Source organism: Triturus cristatus, chromosome 9, assembly GCF_964204655.1.
Source record: "Triturus cristatus chromosome 9, aTriCri1.1, whole genome shotgun sequence".
NCBI classification, from domain to species: Eukaryota; Metazoa; Chordata; class Amphibia; order Caudata; family Salamandridae; genus Triturus; species Triturus cristatus.
The window spans coordinates 1,136,722,693-1,136,743,288 of NC_140592.1; the positions used below are offsets into that span (position 1 = coordinate 1,136,722,693).

The following is a 20,596-nucleotide window of genomic DNA, read 5'->3' on the forward strand; positions in this document are numbered from 1 at the left end:
GTGTGCACCTGGGCCCGAAGGTGGAGGTGGTACCGAAGCCTTTTTTGACAGTGTCGAGGGGGGGTGTGGGTCGGGGTTGACGTCGGTACTCACGGCCCTTTGAGCTGGAGTAATGTCTTCGACATCGGATTCATCTGCTTCGGAGGCACTGATGATGGTTTCTTCGACTCTACCCTGCTCCGGAACGTCGACGCCCTCTTGAAAGATGTAGTCGGGGATCGAAGATGACTAGCGTGCCATGGTTCTTCGAGCTAGTCAGTCCCGGATCGTTTTCTTGGAGCGGAAGGAGGCGCAAACCGGACAGTCTCTGGCCTCGTGCTCCGGTGAGAGGCAGAGGTTGCACACCTCATGCAGGTCGGTGTGGGGAAACTTCGACCCACATAGAGGACACTTTTTAAATGACGTCCTTTCCATGAGCCGGAGATGAGGCCCAGGCCCAGGCAGGCCCAGGCAGGCCCGAAGGCCATAGTCGACGACCGGAATCGAAGACTTCGAAGTTGAAGGGTCGCGTGTGATTGGAAACGCGATCGAAACAATACCGTTGAGAAGGGAAGGATTGCGCTTCGAAAGAGAAGACCGTTAACGGTTCCGAACTGGAACGCGAGAACACATCCGAGCCCGATGGCGGAAAAAACCATCTGAGGATGGAGCCGATGCCCATGCGCACTATGATCCAAAGGAGGAGTCACATACCTCGTGACTTCCAAAGACTTTCCAAGACAAAATCAAGTGCAAACACCCGGTCCCAACACCAGATGGCGATCTATGCACAGTGTGTAATCTGCAGCTCATATGCCTCGAACAGTAAGTTATGTGGAAATGAAAGCAAATATAGCAACAACAATGGGACCAAGGCAAACTAAAAAGACTAGATGAAAATCACTGTGTATTCATTTTAAAGTAAATGATTTTAATTATGCTAATTAAGTTAAATAAGACTGATGCTTTATAAAGTAAACAGATGTTCCCGAATGCTGCTGGTTGTTCAAAGTTAAAGACAAAGAGTCTGGAGGGTGTTGGTGGCACTAGGGCTGGGAAAGCCTTTGAGTACAGCCTTCTTAGTCGCTAACCGGGATATTACAGCAAAATGGATGTGCCCCACCCCTCCTAAATTTATGATGTGGCACCGTGGAGTCGACTGGTGTGCTCAGCAGGAGAGGGTGGTGTTAGAGGCCAGAGTCTGTCCCCAAAAACATGGGCAGGTTTGGGGCAAATGGCTGTATTCATGATCTATTACTCTCCTTATGTAGACCGGGAGAGACTGACTCGATACTGTATAATCCCTGGCTGGCTTGTTTATGTATCTCTGAAGATGTACCAATTGCTACCGTTATGCATGGATTCGGTTAGCCACTTGTTGCTGCCTTCAAAAACCCAATAAAGTTGTGTATCAAAAAATAAAAGGAAAAGAGTCAGCCAACTACCAGTTTGAAGTGATTTATATGCAAAACTGTTTCCTAAATTAATATTTATTAGCCCATGTTCAATACAAGGGCATCTTGGCATAACACTAAATGGTAGTGGAAATACATTTTTTTTTTCAAGAGGTGATTTTTAAAGCTCTGCGAAAGTAGTCATGATTAGAGATACTGTGAACAGAGATCAGAAGATTATTCCAAAGTTTGGGGGACAGCACCAAGACGTCTCTCCCTCACAGGAGAGCACAAAAATAAACGGAAGCTATATGAAGGGAGTTTCAACAAAGAAGCTGCAAAGGAAGACGGTGTGAGATTTCGGCGTGAATGGCTGGTGGTCCTGTGCCATGTAGATCTCGATTAACCAGACACAAAGATTAATAAAAAAAAAAAACTGGTACAGCTTGTCACTTACAGCAAGATGTTGCTAAATTAAACTTGCGTGCTCAAATAGCAGCCTAACAGCCTTGTCTTGGAGAGGCTGAAGTCTGGTAATACTTTTTGTTGGTAGCCCCAAGTAACACACGTTTGTCTAGTATAAAATGGACAGAATGGTGATGCCTACAACTAGGGCTTTCCATTTGTGAGGAATAATACGAAGGATTTTCCTTATGGTAGTCAACTATAAAAACAGAATACATTTTATGTGCTGTTCTGGAAGGAGGTCCTTGTAAAAAAAGGACCCAAGGTTCTTAATTAGGTCTACAGGACGAAACAGGGGGCACACCACAATTTAGCAGCATCATTTTGTCAGTATTGCCATTTAACATATTCTTGCTCATCTAGGATATTATAGGCAAAAGGAATGCATGATTTGTCTTCTGGATCTCCTTAGGAGGGCAGCAGTCTAAGGATCAGCTGAAGGTAATTTGTGCTGAATATACACTCAATGCCAAGAGATCTAATGATGTCACTAAGAGGTTTTGTTTAGATTTTAAACAAGGTAGTTGATAAAGATCCCTGGTGAAGTCCGCACCAGACCTGGATGGATTTTACCCTGAATGATGATTGAGCCAGTAAATGGCTCTGAGCAGAGAGGAAAGATGAGAAACAAGCAAAAGCAGGACTGCTCTTTACCAACTGCTGCAAACTCGTTGATTAAGTTGGAATGATTGGCTGTATCAAAGCCAGCAGAGAGATTCAGTAAAATGAGCCCACTGGGGTAACCCTCATTGAGTCTACTTCTCAGATCGTTCAGCACGGATACAAGAGCATTCGCTGCACCTATTCGAAGCTAAAAACCTGTTTGTGCTACATCTAACAAGTTAAGGGCCTTAAGATGATTAGAATGTCATTTGGCCATATACTTGTACCCCAATTTAGCCACGGCTAGAAGCCTTTTCTGATCGGATGCAATGTGGGTTTCTTAGGAGGAGGTTTAACAACACAGTTCTTACAGTAACTAGTAACAAGTCCTGAAGAGAAAAATTAATTCAAGAACACAGAAATAGTGGAGATGGCTGTGGGGCCATTGACTGGGCAGACGTCAGAGTTCCTGATTTAACTAAGGCAAACCACAGCCTAGTTTGAGAATCTTGGAGAGGAGAGATCACCTTCACCAATATTTCTTTCTTCAGGTTGACTAGTGTCTGAGGGCAGCCCTTAAGAGTGGGACAATGTCCAGAGGTCTCAACTGTAAAGCAGTCAGTGACAGGAGATGTGTGCATGCGACCACAAGGGGCCGAAACAGGAGAGTGGTTTGTGAGCTGCATTGAGGAGAAAGAGGACAATGAGGAAAGAGGAAGACAGACGACATGAAAAGCAAGGAAGGGTGCAGTTAACAGTAATATTGATCTAGTGCCTATATGCATTCATATACAAATATACTTCATTTAGTAAGACGTTACCCCGCCATTGGGTGCAGCATAGGAAGGATCTTGAAGAGAGCACATGATAGAGAGCATTCTCTGAGAACAGTGTAAATAGTAAATAAACAAGTATGACTTTGCTGGACTGTGTGCAGCAGAAATAATATGGCTTTGAGAACTAGCTGTGGCTTAGTTAGCAAAAGCCAAGAAAATGACTTTAACAGGCTGTATCTAAATTGCTTCAAAGGCAACAGAATAGTGGCAGTGTACACATGTAAATTCGAGCATAGATCATTATGCTACATGTTGTTATATTGCAAAATTATAAAATGTCCACAAACCTCAACAAAATCGTGACTTCAGTATCATCTGACAAAAATAGCATGTCCTAAATATGGTTTACAAAAATATTCCCATATTGGAGTCAAAAACAAACAAGCATTTGCAATGCAATAGATCTCACATTCACGCGAGTGAGCTATTGGCATTGTAAATGAAAAGGTTTTTATTTAGGTTTTGGGTTTTAAAACAAATAAAAGGCATGGTCATGTACAATACTAATAGCTTGAACTCATGCAAATGCGAGACCTATTGCTTTGCAATAAAGGGCCTTCTTGACCGCTTGTTAGATTGTAAATTTCAGAGGAAGAGGCCGGCCTGCAACATCTTCAAAGTAGTGATAAATAGTTCAGTGAAGAAGATGTGTAAGTGTTGTAAATTACACAGACACGAAGTGTAAAGTGAGAGTTACATATGAGCCGAGCTATAAACACTAAAAACGCTCCAACACCTTTCGCTCTGTGATTACACTGTCGCGGCTCAGGCAGAAGAGCGGGAGGGAGGGGGCTATTTCCTGCCCTCTCTGTGATTTGAGTGTGCCGTATGGCATTGCGTAATATCATTGCTATCTTTGGCCTAATAAAAAACACTCCAGCTGTAGTAGGGCCCTGGCTTCACCTCCTGGTGCAGGGCAGGCTGTGCTTTATGGCAGGTATGGAGGAATGGTCTCGGTTGAAGCTCCTGCCTCATACAGGGCCCCTGCTATAACTAGTGAGCGAAAGGTGCTGAGGTGGTGGTATTGGTGGTGGTGGTGGTACTGGTATTGATATTAGTGGTGGTGGTGGTGGTAGCGGTATTGGTGGTGGTGGTATTGGTGGTGGTGGTATTAGTAGTGGTGGTGGTATTGGTACGGGTGGTGGTGGAATTGGTACTGGTGGTGGTGGAATTGGTACTGGTGGTATTGGTACTGGTGGTGGTATTGGTGGTGCTGGTGGTATTGGTGGTGGTGGTGGTGGTGGTATTGGGTGGTGGTAGTGATATTGGTGGTGCTGGTATTGGTACTGGAAGTGGTGGTGATATTGGTGATTGTATTAGTGGTGGTGGTGGTATTAGTGGTGGTATTGCTGGTGTTGGTGGAAGTGGAATTGGTGATGGGGGTTTTAGTGGTGGTGGTGGTAGTGGTAGTGTTAATAAAACATGCTTTCGAAAACAACCAGTCAGGTGGCTTTAGTACAAATGGCATGTAGCACAGATGCGCTGTGGTCAGCTTCAGTCCATTAGCACAGGATTATGTGCTACATGGAATTAAAATGACTTAATTCTCTAATCATTTCCAAATCCATTTTACTTAGGGGGTTGAAACAGACACGAGATAATGCGGGTTAAAGTGACTGAAAGCAGGCGCCCGTGTTACGGGGTTGCCGTGCGGCTTAAAACAACACAAGCAGTTTCAGCTGAAGCAGTGCATGTCCGGCCTGCAGTAAAAGAAACTCAATAAAGTAAGTAGTGCTTACAGACTAAATAACATGTCCCGTGTAACAAATTAAGTAAAACGGCCAGTCGCAATGGGGGGCACATATGAAGACAAGGCCGTATTAGGGAGGGATTAACAAGCCTATTAATGAATCCGAAGGCAGCATTTACGAAAGACAATGACACAAGCCAATGAAAAATATGGGAGGAGAGTGGGCGCGGCTTCTCTCCCATACTCTACTACAGCAGTCTCGCAGAGCGAGCAGCTCATGCGCACTGCCGCTAGGCTCTACCAAACAATCTACATCTGTTGGAGCAATATTTTTGTAAACATTATTTAGGCCACACTAGTTATGCCAGACTATATTTTTATTATCACTATTCTAACATCCACTAAATCATTTGTTGTAACCGCACACAAATGGGCTGGTACTGAGATACGTGATACTAGATGTAGCTCATTCAGAAGCAGAAATGTTAATCTGCTGAAAAGCTTCCCATCCACTCACCTGTAGCTATATTTGCCTACTTGTACTTGAATATATTCACTCTAGTAAATGACAGATAGGCTTTTACTGGACCATGTGAGGTTACTCAACGTGGAGGCTTTCTTAGGGAGGTTCGTTGTTCCTCATTGAAGAAAGTCATGTTACATGGCACTTAATCTGCATTATGAGGCTGTTGAGAATGTGTCAACTGGGAGTGTGCTATTCTCTCTGGTGTATTGATATTTAAATGCTGGTTCAGGTGATGTTTACTCATTGTTCATGCTAAATACAAAAACTAAAATTTTAACTGCAGAAAACAGAGATAGCATTCATTGGGTTTGGGAATGCCAGAGCGGGGCCGCTGACATAAAAACAAATTAAAAACGATATCGCATGGGAAAGGACTGTTGATAGATAGAAAAATGTAAAGTCCAAAATGTGTCCCGTTTATTGTAAGACAGTTCTGAGAAGGTGCCCGATAGTGAATAACAGGAAGATCACACCAACCGTGGGCTGCACGCAATCTATCAGAGAAGAATGGCGATAACAAGAAGGCAACACGTCAAATCCAATTGGTCTGGCCTTGGCAAGCTTGTGTGATGGGTACCGTTTAAAAAAAACTTTTTTTACTGCAAGCATGTGTCACGAAAGTATGTAGAAAAAACAGGTAACTTTGATCCACCTAAACATACCCACCGTTTCCTTGCAATAAAAACTTGTACAAGTTAAAAATTATTCACTAATATCAGTATTCAACATACCAGTGGCTTTCAGCTGATCTTTACAGTGGCGACGAGCAGGTTTCCCAGTGTACTCGACCGGCGGAGTAGCCGGATATTGAAGAAGCGACGTGTGTGCAGTGACTTAGGCTGAGGAGTCTGTAACGTGTCGATGCTCAACTAAGAGATTTTGAGTCTGCTACAGCATCTGAATCTCTCGCCATTTCCAAGGCTGTATTATCAAAGTGTGCGGCAAAAGACTACACCTGCGCTGAGGCAGCTGTTTTATCAGACATTCTTTTTGCACCATTTTCAAAGCTATCTTGCTGGTAAGCAGAAATGTCTAAAAGTCATAAGCCGTGATTCGCTAACTAGGTTAATTACACCAAGGAATTACATAGTGCAGTTTCTACTGCACCAAGTTGTCACACTGACGTTTGCTCGCAAGAGGCGATCCCTAAATCAAATCTTTAAATGTTGAGTTGCAAACCGTAGTGTGCGCTTTTAGACAGTCGACGTTCACGAATAACCAGCGGTAATACCAGGGTCTTTCAGCTCATGTTTAAAGAGTGGTGCTCAGAGATGTGGCAGAGAGGGAAAGGAGGAGGGATGGGTAGTGTGGAATAACATGAGGCGATAGAGGAATGTGTGAGAGCACCGGAAGATAACAAGCAACAAACCACGTGGGACAGGGAGTCAAGAAAAACAAGCATAGTTATAGACCAAGCTGAAGACAAAGGAAGCACCATGAGGGAGAAGAACCCAAAACAAACGCTGTGCATGCAAAACCTTAAAAAAAAGTGTCCCACAAGAGTGGATGGAAACAGTACTTGGTCGCCAGGAAATTGATAAGAGAAGCTCGAGGAAAACACCAGGAAACAGTATGCTACAGCCAATAGAAACGGGGGAAAAGTAAGTGGTAAGCACAGGAACCAATGAAAAGCAAGGGGGTAGTATGTAGGCCCTGTTTAATATTTATATTAAATACAACAGTTTTCATAAGCACAGCGTAAGCAATGTGCAAGCGAAACCTAAAAAGCAGCAATTCTTTTCCAACATGGTTGGAAACAAATACTGGGTTTGGCAGCTCCATGAGCACATCAAACACTGTACGCAGACAGTCTGTGGGCCTTCAATCTGAATTTTACAGCAAGAGGCCTCGGTTCCAGTAGATTCTTTTTATATCATTTTAACTGTAGTATGTACTGTAGTGCTGGCACACTTTAGGGAAGTTAGGCACAACTTTATCTCTGACTAACTCGAAGCCTCTTTCCCTTTATTTCAGACGTAAACCATTAATTTGCTGGCTTATTATTATGAATAGATTTCTAAACAAACAGAGTGGAGTGATCCAAGACTATATTCAAACAATTATTGAATGCAGGAGACAGTTCCTCAATGTTTGCTGTTATGAAAGTGGCATCCCATAACCGACATCAAGTCTTATTTTGGACCACTGGCCAAATTGGTGTGATATCTTTGAACGATGGACATGACACTTTTAGTGACATTAATGATGTTAAATTTGATTATGACACGGTCTGTCCACTGCACGGGCAGATAGAAGTAAACCTTGGTATGACTGCAGGAGGTGAAGAGGAGGGGAATGATGTGCCCCTCTTCAGGAGTGGCATTCTTACTTCTTTTAAGAGCACAAAGCTTCGTAGTAGAGCCAGAACGGTTTGTAAAAAGCTAGGACATACTACCATATTTTAAGTCACTGAGGCCAAGGCCTCCTTTAATCTATTACTAAATGTGGGGGGGTCTTACTTAAATTTAAATTGAAATGAGGTCCACCACTACTCCACTTCACACATGTCCTTTCCTATGCTGACGAAATATTTGAAAACCCTCAGGAAGACCGTCAGCAATAGATAGTCTAGAAGTAAAGTGAGGCCAAGTATCAGTCATGAAAAATAGTTGTAGATCTTCTAGTAGGAGAAGTATCTCATCCTTCAGTTTTGGAAGGAACACTTAATAGAGCTGCCCTGAGACAGAACTCCAGGTCAGACTCGATACTAGTCGGGTTCATCATCGGATAGTAGCTTGATTGCCTATGCCCAATTCTATGATTCTATTCTAAACATGTGAATGGAGAGGTTACACTGGGCATCTCTAAGAGTATAAAGCGTAGTGGTATCATAATAAAACGGTCAGCGTTCTCACTGGACTGTGTGGACTTAGAACATATGTACGAAGCTGGGCTTGCCCTTGGTGTACCCGAGCACCTGCTGCACATCTGTGTATTGGAGCTCCTTATGAAGATCTGCAGGCCCGTGCACAGCCTCCAATCAGCGGCTCTAGAGCTGGACTGATCACCTTAAAATTACTCAAGACGGATGTCCCAGTTGGACTAAAAATCCGATGTTCGAGCCAGAGCAGGAAAATAAAATTAAAATTAAATTTAAGAAGGCGAAGCTCAGGGTGATCGCGTACGTGGGACTGTGGTCGGTTCATTCAAAGTGCTAAGGATATTTTGATGCTGTATGAGTGGTCAAATTGCGATGTCGACACTGCTAAGTGGTAATGTTTGTCTCTTAAGGGTCGTCTTCTATGCTTAAAACTCAAAGAAATAAAAAAAATCTATTCCTACGAAAACATTATATTAAAAGCAATACTGTCTATTAGAAGCAACAATGGCTAAAAAACATTCGTTCTGAAAACACATCAAGAACTTCGTAAACATGAGTAAGGAAACACTCGCACCACGACGTTCAGTCATTCAGACCTTCAGTCTTTAAATTAGTTTTCTGAATTGCCACAGACTTCAGCCTTTAGGATGATAGGAATGGCAATGGGTAGGTGCTATATATCAAAGTTAAATGAGCAAACTTGCTAGCGAGTGAACAGGTTAAGAACTTGGGCTGCTTCTTGTCCCACTTCAAGACAGTCAGTAACCTGTTCCAGTTTTTCATAACACAGTCAAACACAGTTGAAAGTATTGCATCCTGAGGAGTGTAAAAAGAAGTTACAAATCTCAATCTCCATGGGCAAGCTTTGGAAAAAAGCCCAAAACACTAGCATAATTTTTATTGTGGCATGGGAACAGAACATCACCAACATGCAGGAGTCTAAATACTCATTCGAAACATACATCAAGATGACCGTGAAGAATGGTTTGTTAAATGGAGGCAAATTTTCTACCATGTTTGTTTCCTTTCTTCATTCGTTCCTTGTCAAACACTTGATGTTCCAAATGACATCAAAAAGACAAGAAGAGTGAGGCTCGAGTTATCAATTATGTCACCTGGAACCTTGAGGTGGAATAGCCACGTTAGACACAACCACACATCTACAATTTTATATTGATTATGCCCACCACCCCAAAACATTCTTTTCCTCCTTTGAGGTCAGCAATCCTAGGGGAAGGCATGCACAACATGCCATTAACCTTAGTTCATGTTCGAGTGCACCCCTCCATGCACGTCTTTGTCTTCCCTCCTTACTGGAAACAGCACTCTCTGCCCTTAGCATGCGAGGTGAAGAGTCGGCAGTACACCAACAGTAGTCCTGTATGTATATGGTACTTCAATAGCATAAACATTGCCAAAGGGAAGAGAAGCGCTGTCCAGGCCACAGCCAAGTCACAAAGTGATATGAGAGGTAGTGGGTTGTAGACGGATAACACATTCTGATGTAGAGTAATTTAAAGAGGCGAATCTTAAACTCTTCCCTACACCGGGTCAGCCCTGATGGCTCTGAAATCTGGTCATCAGGGGGGCGAACATTAACCGGTCAGTAGCAGGTGTGCACAATCCTGCAGATAAAAAGAGATGGCAGCTGGAGGTACAATTGCACCACTAGCATTTCTGAGACTTCCTCTAGTGTCTGGGACACCGGGTGAGGTGGCGGGTCAGTGCCCACCATAGCATCGGCTTTCTACCGACCGGATGTGAATAACTAACTGGGTTTCAAACCAGGATTCCCATTAACGTTCCTGAATGATAGCCAAATAGTCCATCAACCTCTCGTAGTCAGAGAAGATTACTGTCTGTCAACTTCTAGTCCCTGCCAATTCAGTGATACTTTTAAGCGGAGTCAATGGAACAACGAGGATATAATTATGCAGCAAGATTAGCTGAATTATGCAGCAAGGAAATGAAATTATGCGGATTATACAATTACAAACATTATGTACCAAACTATGCCATCATTACCTAGCAACCTAGACACTAAACCAGAGAACTTTGTTAAGGGGAAACCTATAAATATTCGGTACATCCTTTTCAGAGAGGTATCTTTTAACTGTTTTGCTGCATGGACCCGGGGGGGAAATTATTTTTGTCAACACGGTCTTTTCCTCACCTTTAGAATAAGATAGTCCTCATAAAACATTTTCAATGGTTCACTCAGCAGACCATAAACCTTTATAAAAAAATGTTGGGAAAACAAAGATGTGCCTACTTCATTCTACACATCCAACTTTTTTAAACCAAGTTTCCTGGAGCTCAATGTGGGGCTTATTTTGTGCTTACAATGTGGGGGTCCTTAATGTAACTTATTTGAGGAAGCAAAATATATAAACAGTAAAAGACACATTTATGATGTAGGTGCCTAATTTAGAGATTCAACGTAGTAGTCCAGAAAAGGAGATTAAACAGAGGCCTTTAAAACACTACTGTACATGAATTGGTAACAAAGGGAGCAAACGTGAGAGAGAACTAATCTTGGTTTCCATCCTGTTTCATGGATACTTAAACATGTAGGGCTTTGTGCCCCCGAAGTAGATAAAAACATGCTGCCTCTGCCCAACCAAGCTAATAGAGTTAATGGCACCACTGGGTGAAAGCCTCACCTACTCAAGATCTAAACAGAGCCACTAGTGAGTGAAAGGATACCAGTTACCATATTCAATGTGCGGTAGTGGCTGCTACTGGTGTAGTGACGTACAGGATGGAATCAAATAAAGAACAAAACAACAACAAAAACAATTATCCAGGGCCGGCCGCTGGCTCTTCTCTGTCCTCCTCTTCCTGCCACGCCGGCTGCAGGGAAGAGCAGGAAGCACCCGGACTCCCAGCCTCTCCATAGCCAATCACAATGCTGCAAATGCAGCGTTGTGATTGGTCTGAGCGCCGAACCACAGCGCTCAGATGGGGACTGGGAGGATTTGCTTGTTCCTCTCGAGGCTGTGTAAAGCAAGCCTGGTGGGGAAGTGCGCAGGTCTGTGTGGCCGGCCCGACAGGGCTGGCCATGCTGTCTGGACCGCTTAAGGAGTACAATCCACTCCTCTCCCCGCCCTAGCCAGCCCCGCGAGCCACTCACTTTGATAGGAAAAATAAAATGATAAAAACGTATAGTTATTATATAGTCAGTGGGGCGAGGCTCCGCCGCCACTGACTACGTGCAAAGAGGACTGTTGCGTTACAGATGCCCTGGTAAAATCTTTAGATGTACTGGAGATAAAGGAATATGCTATTTACCAGTATGAATCTGTACTTGGCATGTAAAGCTGCAGATCTACACACTGTGCACAGATCGCCATCTGGTGTTGGGCCCGGATGTTTGCACTTGTTTTAGTCTTGGAAAGTCTTTGGAAGTCACGAGGTATGTGACTCCTCCTTTGGATCAGAGTGCGCATGGGCATCGGCTCCATCCTCAGATTGTTTTTCACCAGCAGGAAAATGACGGAGCTTAGTAAGAAACAGGAAAGATGCCCATGTGTGTTGTATCTAAGTAAGATAATACTGGAACAGGTAAAAGTAGCCGGGGAGGCGGGTGGGCGTGTGTAGATCTGCAGCTCTACATGCCAAGAACAGATGCATACTGGTAAGTAGCATATTCCATTCGAGGCATATGAGCTGCAGATTACACACTGTGCATAGATTGTAAAGCAGTATCCACCTTTAGCGGCGACCACCAGTATCTGTTGCAGTAGTTTGAAATCGTGTTTTGAGTACAGCCTGGCCCACACTAGCCTGTTTAATTTGCACATCAACACAGTAGTGTTTTGTGAATGTGTGCGGTGTAGACCATGTAGCTGCTCTGCAGATATCATCTAAGGGAATGTTGCCTAGAAATGCCATTGAAGCCCCTATCTTTCGTGTAGAGTGGGCTTTAGGAGGAACAGATAATGTACGTTTTGCTCTATGGTAACAAATCTGTATGCATTTGACAATCCACCTAGCAAGATGCAGTCTGATAGACGTGTAGGCTAAGTTGCATCTTTGGAGGTGTATTAAGTAGCCTATGATGTGTTGGATAGACACATCTAGGGGATCAGTGTTGTTATGGCAGTATATCACAAATCTTTTCCACTTGGCTGCATAGCATGCTCAAGTGGTAGGCCGTCTAGCTTCTTTGATGACGTTCATACAGTCAGGAGGAAGGTTAAGGTAACCGAATTCTAGGATTTCAGGAGCCAGATCGCTAGGTTGAGCTGAGCTGGGTCTGGGTGTTGGATCTCTCCATGGTTCTGGGTTAAGAGGCGTGGAGAGAGGTGTAGTTTATGGTGCGGAACTACTGAGAGTTCCAGCAGTGTGGTGTACTATGGCGGTCTGGCCCAAGTTGGAGCAACTAGGATGAGCATTAAGGAGTGTTGCTGTAGTTTGCGCACCACTAGTGGAATGAGAGGGAGAGGCGGAAAAGCGTACGCAAATCTGCCTGACCAGTTCATCCATATCGCATTGCCTTTGGACAATAGGTGAGGATACCTGGCGGCAAAGCTTGGGCATTTGGTGTTTTCTTGGGTGGCGAAGAGGTCTATCTGTGGTTGCCCCCAAGTCTGAAAAAACGGTTGAAGAACTTGTGGATGAAGTTCCCACTCGTGGATTTGTTCTGTTTGACGACTCAAGAGGTCGGCTATTGTGTTTTGAACTCCTGGGACATGTTGGGCTAGGAGAAAAATGTTCTGAGGTATAGCCCACCTCCATATGCTCTGTGCAAGTTGAGAGAGCTGCAGAGAGTGTGTCCCGCCTTGTTTCTGGATGTAATACATGGCTGTCATGTTGTCGGTGCGGACTAAGACAGTCTTGCCCGATATATGTTTTTGAAAAGCTTTAAAGGCTAGGAATATGGCTAGTAACTCCAAATGATTGATGTGGAGTAACTTTTGTTGAGGTGTCCACCTGCCCCGCATGGTGTGATGTAGTAGATAAGCTCCCCAGCCGGAGACCGATGCGTTCGTTGTCATGACTATTTGAGGAACTGGCTCGAGGAACGGTCGCCCTTTGGAAAGGTTCTTGGTGTTCCAACACTGCAGAGAGCGATGGGTACAACCGTCTACCAACACCAGATCTGTTACCTGACCTTGATCCTGGTTCCATTAGTGTGCTAAGCACTCTTGGAGAGGACGCATCTGGAGTCTTGCATGAGGCACTATGAATATGCAAGAGGCCATCATTCCTAGGAGTTGCATGAACACTCAAGCTGGAAGAGTGTGTTGCGGTTGAAATCTGGTGAGAAGAGCTTGGATACTCGCTATCCTGGCCGGACTGGGATAGTAGAGTGCTCTTGCGGTGTTTATGGTGGCACCGAGGTATTGTAGCGTGTGGGACGGTTGGAGCTGGGAGCTTGTTGAATAGTGGCGTGAGTGTGTTGTACACACTGATTGTACGATTTGGCTTTTATGAGCCAGTCGTCTAGGTATGGGAAGACATGTATGTTTGTACGATTTGGCTTTTATGAGCCAGTCGTCTAGGTATGGGAAGACATGTATGTTTGTACGATTTGGCTTTTATGAGCCAGTCGTCTAGGTATGGGAAGACATGTATGTTTTGTCTTCTTAGATGTGCTGCCACTACTGCTAGGCACTTGGTGAACACTCTTGGTGCTGTGGTGACTCCGAATGGGAGCACCTTGAATTGATAGTGCTGACCGTCCACCACGAATCTTAGATATTTTCTGTGAGCGTTGTGAATGGGAATGCGGAAATAGGCGTCCTTGAGGTCTAGAGTAGCAAGGAAGTCGCCCTGGGAAAGCAGAGGGAGGACTTGCTGAAGTGTGACCATGTAGAAATTGTCTGAATGTATGTATATGTTTAGAGGTCTGAGGTTTAAGTTCGAGACAGTAGCCGGATTTAATTATTTCGTGGACTCACCTGTCTGAAGTGAGGTTTATCCAGGCAGGGAGAAATTGGTGGAGTCTTCCCCCGACTGGAGTAGAATAGTCGGGGGGGAAGTGGAGGGAAATCATGGGGTAGGTGTGGAGGCAGAGCGGGAGTGGTTATTTTTGCCTCTGCCTTTGCTGTTATTCCCCCTGTAACCACCCCTTTGGTAACCTCTAGCAAAGGTGGATTGTGCAGGAGTTTTGTAAGAGGTGGAGGGGCTATCAGAGGAGTAGCCTCGATGGGTGCTATTAAAGGATGAGCGAAGAAAAGATCGTCTGGGAGCTTGCGATTGCAAGGCTCCCATAGATTTGGCAGTGTCTGTATCCTTCTTCATTTTTTAGAGAGATACGTCTACGCTGGGCCCAAATACGTGTTGCTCATCAAAAGGTTGATTGAGTATAGAACTCTGTACTTCTGGTTTAAAACCGGATATACGTAACCAGGCATGCCTTTGCAAAAGGACACTGGTGTTGATTGCCCTTGAGGCGGTGTCTGCAGCATCTAGAGCACAGCGAATGGAGGTATTAGTGATGGTCTTACCCTCATAGATTAGCTCACTGGATCTGTTTTTGTATTTGTCAGGGAGCTGCTGCATTATGGACTCAAGTTCATCATAATGTGCCCTGTCATATCTGGCTAGGAGCGCTTGGGTGTTAGCAATGCGCCAAATATTTGCAGTCTGTGACGCTGTGCGTTTGCCAGAGGCGTCTAGGAGTGTGGATTCCTTGTCTGGTGGTGGTGCGTCACCTGACGTTTGGGAATTTTCCCTCTTTCTGGCGTTAGAGACTACCAGTGAGTCTAGTGGTGCGGGGCCCTTAATGTATACTGGGTCAGTAGGGGCGCTTTGTATTTCTTCTCTATTCTTGGGTTGATGACCCGAGCCCTGACTGGGTCTTTAAAGATCTCTGCTGCGTGCTTAATGACCCCTTTAAGAATGGGCAGTGTTGAGGCGGACCTTTGTGTGATGTCAAAGGTATCCAGAAGAAAATCCTCCACTACTGGTTCTGTGTGCAGGGCCACCCGTGGTATTGGGCAACTCTTTGCAGGAGTTGGTTGAACCAGATATTGTCCTCTGGGGTCAGGGGAGCCAGTAGGGGTAGGGTCGCCAAGGGGTTGATCGTTCGCACCTCCCCTTTCATCGTCTGATGTGTTGTCATTATCATCATCATCTATTGGGGTAGGTGATAGTGTGGGAGATTGGTGTGGTGGGTGAGGATGAGTAGAAGGAGGAGGAGGAAGAGGAGAAGGAATCCTTAATGGAGAGGTGGCAAAGTCTCTCTTCTTTGGTGGTGGACCAGGCGCAGGCATGTGGAGTGGTTTTTTTTTTATACTGAGCATTAAATGACCAGTCTTCGGATCCTTTATCAGAGTCTTTTGGGTAGGATTTGGTCGAAACAGTTAATCTGTGGGAGACAGATCCGTCTGTACCGAGGGCTTCGGTGCTGTAAGTTTTTGGGGCGTCGCCTCGGTAGCGGTTTTAGTCTTGGAACCGTGTATTTTTGAAGTGTCTTTTGGAGTTGGAGCAGGGTCTTCGGTTTGGAAGTATCGGGGCCTTTCGGCGGGTGGCTTTTAGTTGGCTCTGAGGGTGTTGTCGGTGCCAAAGAACTGGTACTAGCCTTCAACGCCGAGTGCTTCGATGTGGAGGCAGCGGTCGCGTGGATGAGGTGGAAGACGCCTTTTTCTTCGGTGCCGGAGTAGGCTTGTCGGTACTGAGGGTAGGCTGACTCGAGCCCGAGTTGCCTAAAGGTTTAGCAGGCTTCTTTACCAGGCCCGAAGGCGGGGCATGGGAAGCAGTATCTCGGCGTGCACCTGGGACCGAAGGTGGAGGTGGCACCGAAGCTTTTTTCGACAGTGTCGAAGGGGTGGGTGGGTTGGGGTCGACGTCTGTACTCACGGCCCTTTGAGCTGGAGTGATGTCTTCGACGTTGGAATCGTCAGCTTCGGAGGCGCTGATGATGGCTTCCTCGACTCGACCTTGCTCCGGAACATAGACGCCCTCTTGAAAGATGTCGTCGGGGATCGAAGATGACGAACGTGCCATTGTTCTTCGAGCTAGTCGGTCCCGGATGGTCTTTTTGGAGCGGAAGGAGGCACAAGCTGGACAGTCTCTGGCCTCGTGCTCCGGTGAGAGGCAGAGGTTGCACACCTCATGTAGGTCGGTGTGGGGAAACTTCGACCAACATCGAGGACACTTTTTAAATGGCGTCCTTTCCATGAGCCGGAGATGATGCCCTGGTCGGCCCGAAGGCCTTCGTTGACGACCGGAATCGAAGACTTCGAGTTGAAGGGCGCGTGTGGTTGGAAACGCGATCGAAAACAATACCTTCGAGATGGGAAGTATTGCGCGTCGAAGAGAAACCGTTAACGTTTCCAAGCTGGAACGCGACAACACATCAGAGCCCGATGGCGTAAAAAAAAACAATCGGAGGATGGAGCCGATGCCCATGCGCACTATGATCCAAAGAAGGAGTCACATACCTCGTGACTTCCAAAGACTTTCCAAGACAAATACAAGTGCAAACATCCGGGCCCAACACCAGATGGCGATCTATGCGCAGTGTGTAATCTGCAGCTCATGCCTCGAACACAGTTATTTTGTTGCATTCTACAGTCTGCACAGCAGATGGATGTGTCTGCAGAAAATATGACCATGCCAGGCAAAGTTGAAAATGCATCATTCTACGCGGCAGACGGAGGCGAGCCACGTCGGAGGAGCACCACTCGTTGAGTAAGTGTGACTATCGAGGGTCTCTCCTTGCCCACTGCCAGTTTCAACTCGAAATAGGGGTAAACCCGTAATACTACTACTGGCTACAGGATATTCCTCATCGCGGAAAGGAACTGGTTTTTATACACCCTCATAACTCAATTGGAGGAGAGGGTTTCGAAACACTGGGACAGGTGGAGTCCTGACAAAGGCCGCAATGACCCTACACTTGGGGCACTCATGGGCGAAACATGTTGACCACCTAGCAGTAGAGGAGGGGTGCTAGTGCACATAACATCTATCACCACCATCCTTCACGTTTTTACCCTGGCCGGAGAGTCCAGGAATAAAGTCTTAGGCACTGCGACACTACAGAGCTAGTTTTAATTTCACTCCACACTGCACCACCGTCATTCCCAGCCACTGTGATATTGTTTCTTTTTCTGTGTTGTATTGTCTTCCCCCACCCTATTGCTCCACCCCGTGCATGGCTATGCCGGGGTGCATTGTAAGCAGCCCTATGATGAAGCAGGTCACGTGAGAGTGAGGGCAGTATTAACATACACAACACATACCTACACAAACTATTAACTGAGTTTATTTACTCCTTCTGGTGTACTTAGTTGTGACAGGGGGTTCGGGGTAGGTGAATCCGTACCCTCACCCCTTCTTTGTGTGAATTAAAGCTGAAAATGCCACAGCATCGTGAAATGCTAATTTTCTAACAACCCAAGTACTACATGCCACACATCCTACCGATCCAGACTGATAACACCGTAGGGAAATAATGGATTCATCATGGTATCCATGTCTAGTCATGGAGCGGCAAGAGCGCTCAAGAGGGTCCCCAATCTGTAATAAGGTTTGTACAGGCAACTTATCCCATCTGGATGCAACGTAATACCCTTTCAATCAACACTGCACATTTGCAAATGTGTACAAACCGTACAAGTATGTCCGGAGAAAAGATTATGGTCTTACCTCAACAGCCAAATTCAGCATCCTCCGTGTGCTCTCCAGAGACTAGGGAATAATTGAACAAAAATGATATTACATATAGCATACAAGAGTTTAAAAAAAAACTGTAGGGTGGGGGATGCATTTTACATAATCAATATGGTTTCATGTAACGAAGTCTGCTTTTAAAAAACATTTCTACACCTCTTCCATCCCACAATATTTGTACTCTCATTCCGAGTAAACATCCTCATGCCTCATCACCCCACCAGCAACAGAGAAGTTCCTATGCGCAAAACTTTGAGAGTTTTCATCTAGAACACATTTTTCTGCTAAGAGTTTTAAGCATTTGCCTCTTCCACTCATTGTGAAATAATTCAACTTAAAATAAAAATAAAAACAAAACAAAACCAGGCACATCTAAATGCCATGATCCTTTTATGTGTGTGATTCTACTTAATATTGTAAACAAAGAAGTGTTCCTAAGGTCATCAAAAGGGACTATGTCTTCTACTGCAAGCAACTTTACTACTAGGTTATGAAATCAACCTCCTTTCTACAGCTAAGCAAGCCATCTATAAGCTAGTTCTAGGTACGAAGATGAAGCAGGGTCTGTATATGTGTTGCTATTCCATCACTGTACAAGACCTTTCTTTAGAATTCAATGTTATAACGACTGCAGGTGGAGATGTTGGAAGCAATTAGTGCTAGGTCTTTAACTATCCATACAGTTCCAACATTGCTTTGAGCTAAGTAAGCCCACGTTATGTAGCCTGTCCGGTCATAAAAATGTTCTATATATCAACTGGAGTCTGCTTTGTGCTAAAGCAAGAATAATTTTGAAGGTAAAAACTAATTTCCAGATGCTAGTCCAGTTCGATATCTGGAATAGAAGTAATTTGAGGTAACAGTGTGTGCTATACCATTGCTCTTTTATCCTGAGATTTAATGTTGAGGAGTATGGTGACAGTAGTTTGCATTGTGTGGCTTCAACATGTCCTAGTGAAGAGAGCTTGTAAGGAATTTACCAAGTTCAGGTCATGAGATTTTCATATTCTAGTTAAAGTTATTTACAATTTAAGAAAGTTTACAAAATCTGTATTAGTAGAGTTATTTATATGTTGTAATTCTGCAAACGACAGACTTGGACTATTGTGAGGCCTTCCTTGGCCCAGTATTCTTAATCTTTCTTCCATCCTTCTAGTCTTAGATTTTGAATATGCCATAGAGAGGGAAAAGTATAATTCTTTATTGTCAACTTCTCTATTTAGTTTTGTCAGTACCTATGTGATGATTTCAATAATATTTAGAGAATGATCAGTCTTGATGTATTTTATGGTCCTGGATGATCTCAAAGCGAGGAGACAATTATTTCTCAACAGATATGTGCATAGGACATGCTTATGTCTCGTTTTCAAAGCAGAATGTGCATTTTCTAATGAGATAAGAATCCTGGTATCTGATTAACCCAGTAAGTAAACACCACCCATTGATGTTGGGAGCCTCAGGTTTTGAATAAATCAGAGGTCTATTGACCGGTTTGAGAAATCCACAGGGAGGGGTAATAAGGAATGGACTAATTTGGAAGTTAACAAATGGGAATCCATCATTTTTAGGATTTCAGACCTACTGCATCCCGTAATGTATTTTGGTGGCCATAAATGAAGCAGCTCCTTAACGTTAAGACAATTATATTTCAATATATTTGCACGTGAAGACAAGGCATCTTACTAGTGTTTGTGTTGTTCAATTGATATGAGTGCATGATCCAAGATGACTACTGTTTTTTCTCCGGGAGTTGCAGCGTTAGAGACATGTAGGCTATCCATCGGTAGCTAGGCTATCCTTGAAAGGGTATGGTGTTCATGAGAGTAGAAGGAATAGTCATTCCAACTAGGATGAATAAGCCTTAAGTTATCTTGGTGCATTATCTGAGTGTGAGATCTGTTGTGGAAGCATAGTCCATCTAGAGTCCCTCTCAAGGAAGGTTGAAATCACCCCCCCTCAGAAAACATTTGCTCACTGAGGAAGATTTGAGACTTTTTTGTTAAGATTCTGGCACAAGGTTGTTAGGTTAGTGGTTGGTGTACAAACATTGATAAGGAAAAGTTTCAAATCAACTTTCTGGAGGCTTATGATTAGCCATTTACCTTCTACCCGTTGAATCTGGGGTCAAGGTTATCTCCATTTTGCTTTCTATGGGATGGCAGATTGTGAAGTCTTTAACCTATTGGTTTTTCATTTGTATTGCCTCCCCAACATCAATTCTGGTCTCCTGTAGTAGAATTAAATCCCCTTTGAGTTCATAACAAGATAGAATTTTCTTTCTTTTTAGTGGATAATTTATACCTTTGGTGTTGAAGGGGAGAATTGCCAGATTAGGAATCTGTGGAAAGGCTGTTATGCTGGTTAACCAGGGTTTGTAGGGATATCGGTCCCTTGCCCCTCTTACAACCAGCAAGTATACATAACGAGCACATGCTGAGAAGTAAACTGCTATGCAAGTTTTTACTGTTGTCAACATACTGTTGAGAGCAGGGAATGAAAGCAGGTAAGAGCTAGGTAGGGAATAATCAGAAAAGAACAGCAAGCTTAATATAAGAAGTTCCTTTTCTACAGAATTTTACTTTTAATCCTCCCTTTCTCCTAAGAAGTATGTGTCTGGGCAGTAGTGGCCGCGGTAGCCCCTTGCCGGTTAACCCA

At 44.4% G+C, this 20,596-nt stretch overlaps 1 protein-coding gene across 1 annotated transcript in view; it reads right to left on the reverse strand.

Moving 5' to 3' along the window:
- Window positions 1-20,596, reverse strand: part of SNAP23 (synaptosome associated protein 23) — a 200,675-nt gene that overhangs the window by 92,340 nt on the left and 87,739 nt on the right. The window contains exon 3 of the mRNA XM_085627067.1: window positions 17,918-17,959. Within this exon, the coding sequence (XP_085483193.1) occupies window positions 17,918-17,959 (42 nt within the window). The remainder of the gene's footprint in view (window positions 1-17,917; window positions 17,960-20,596) is intronic.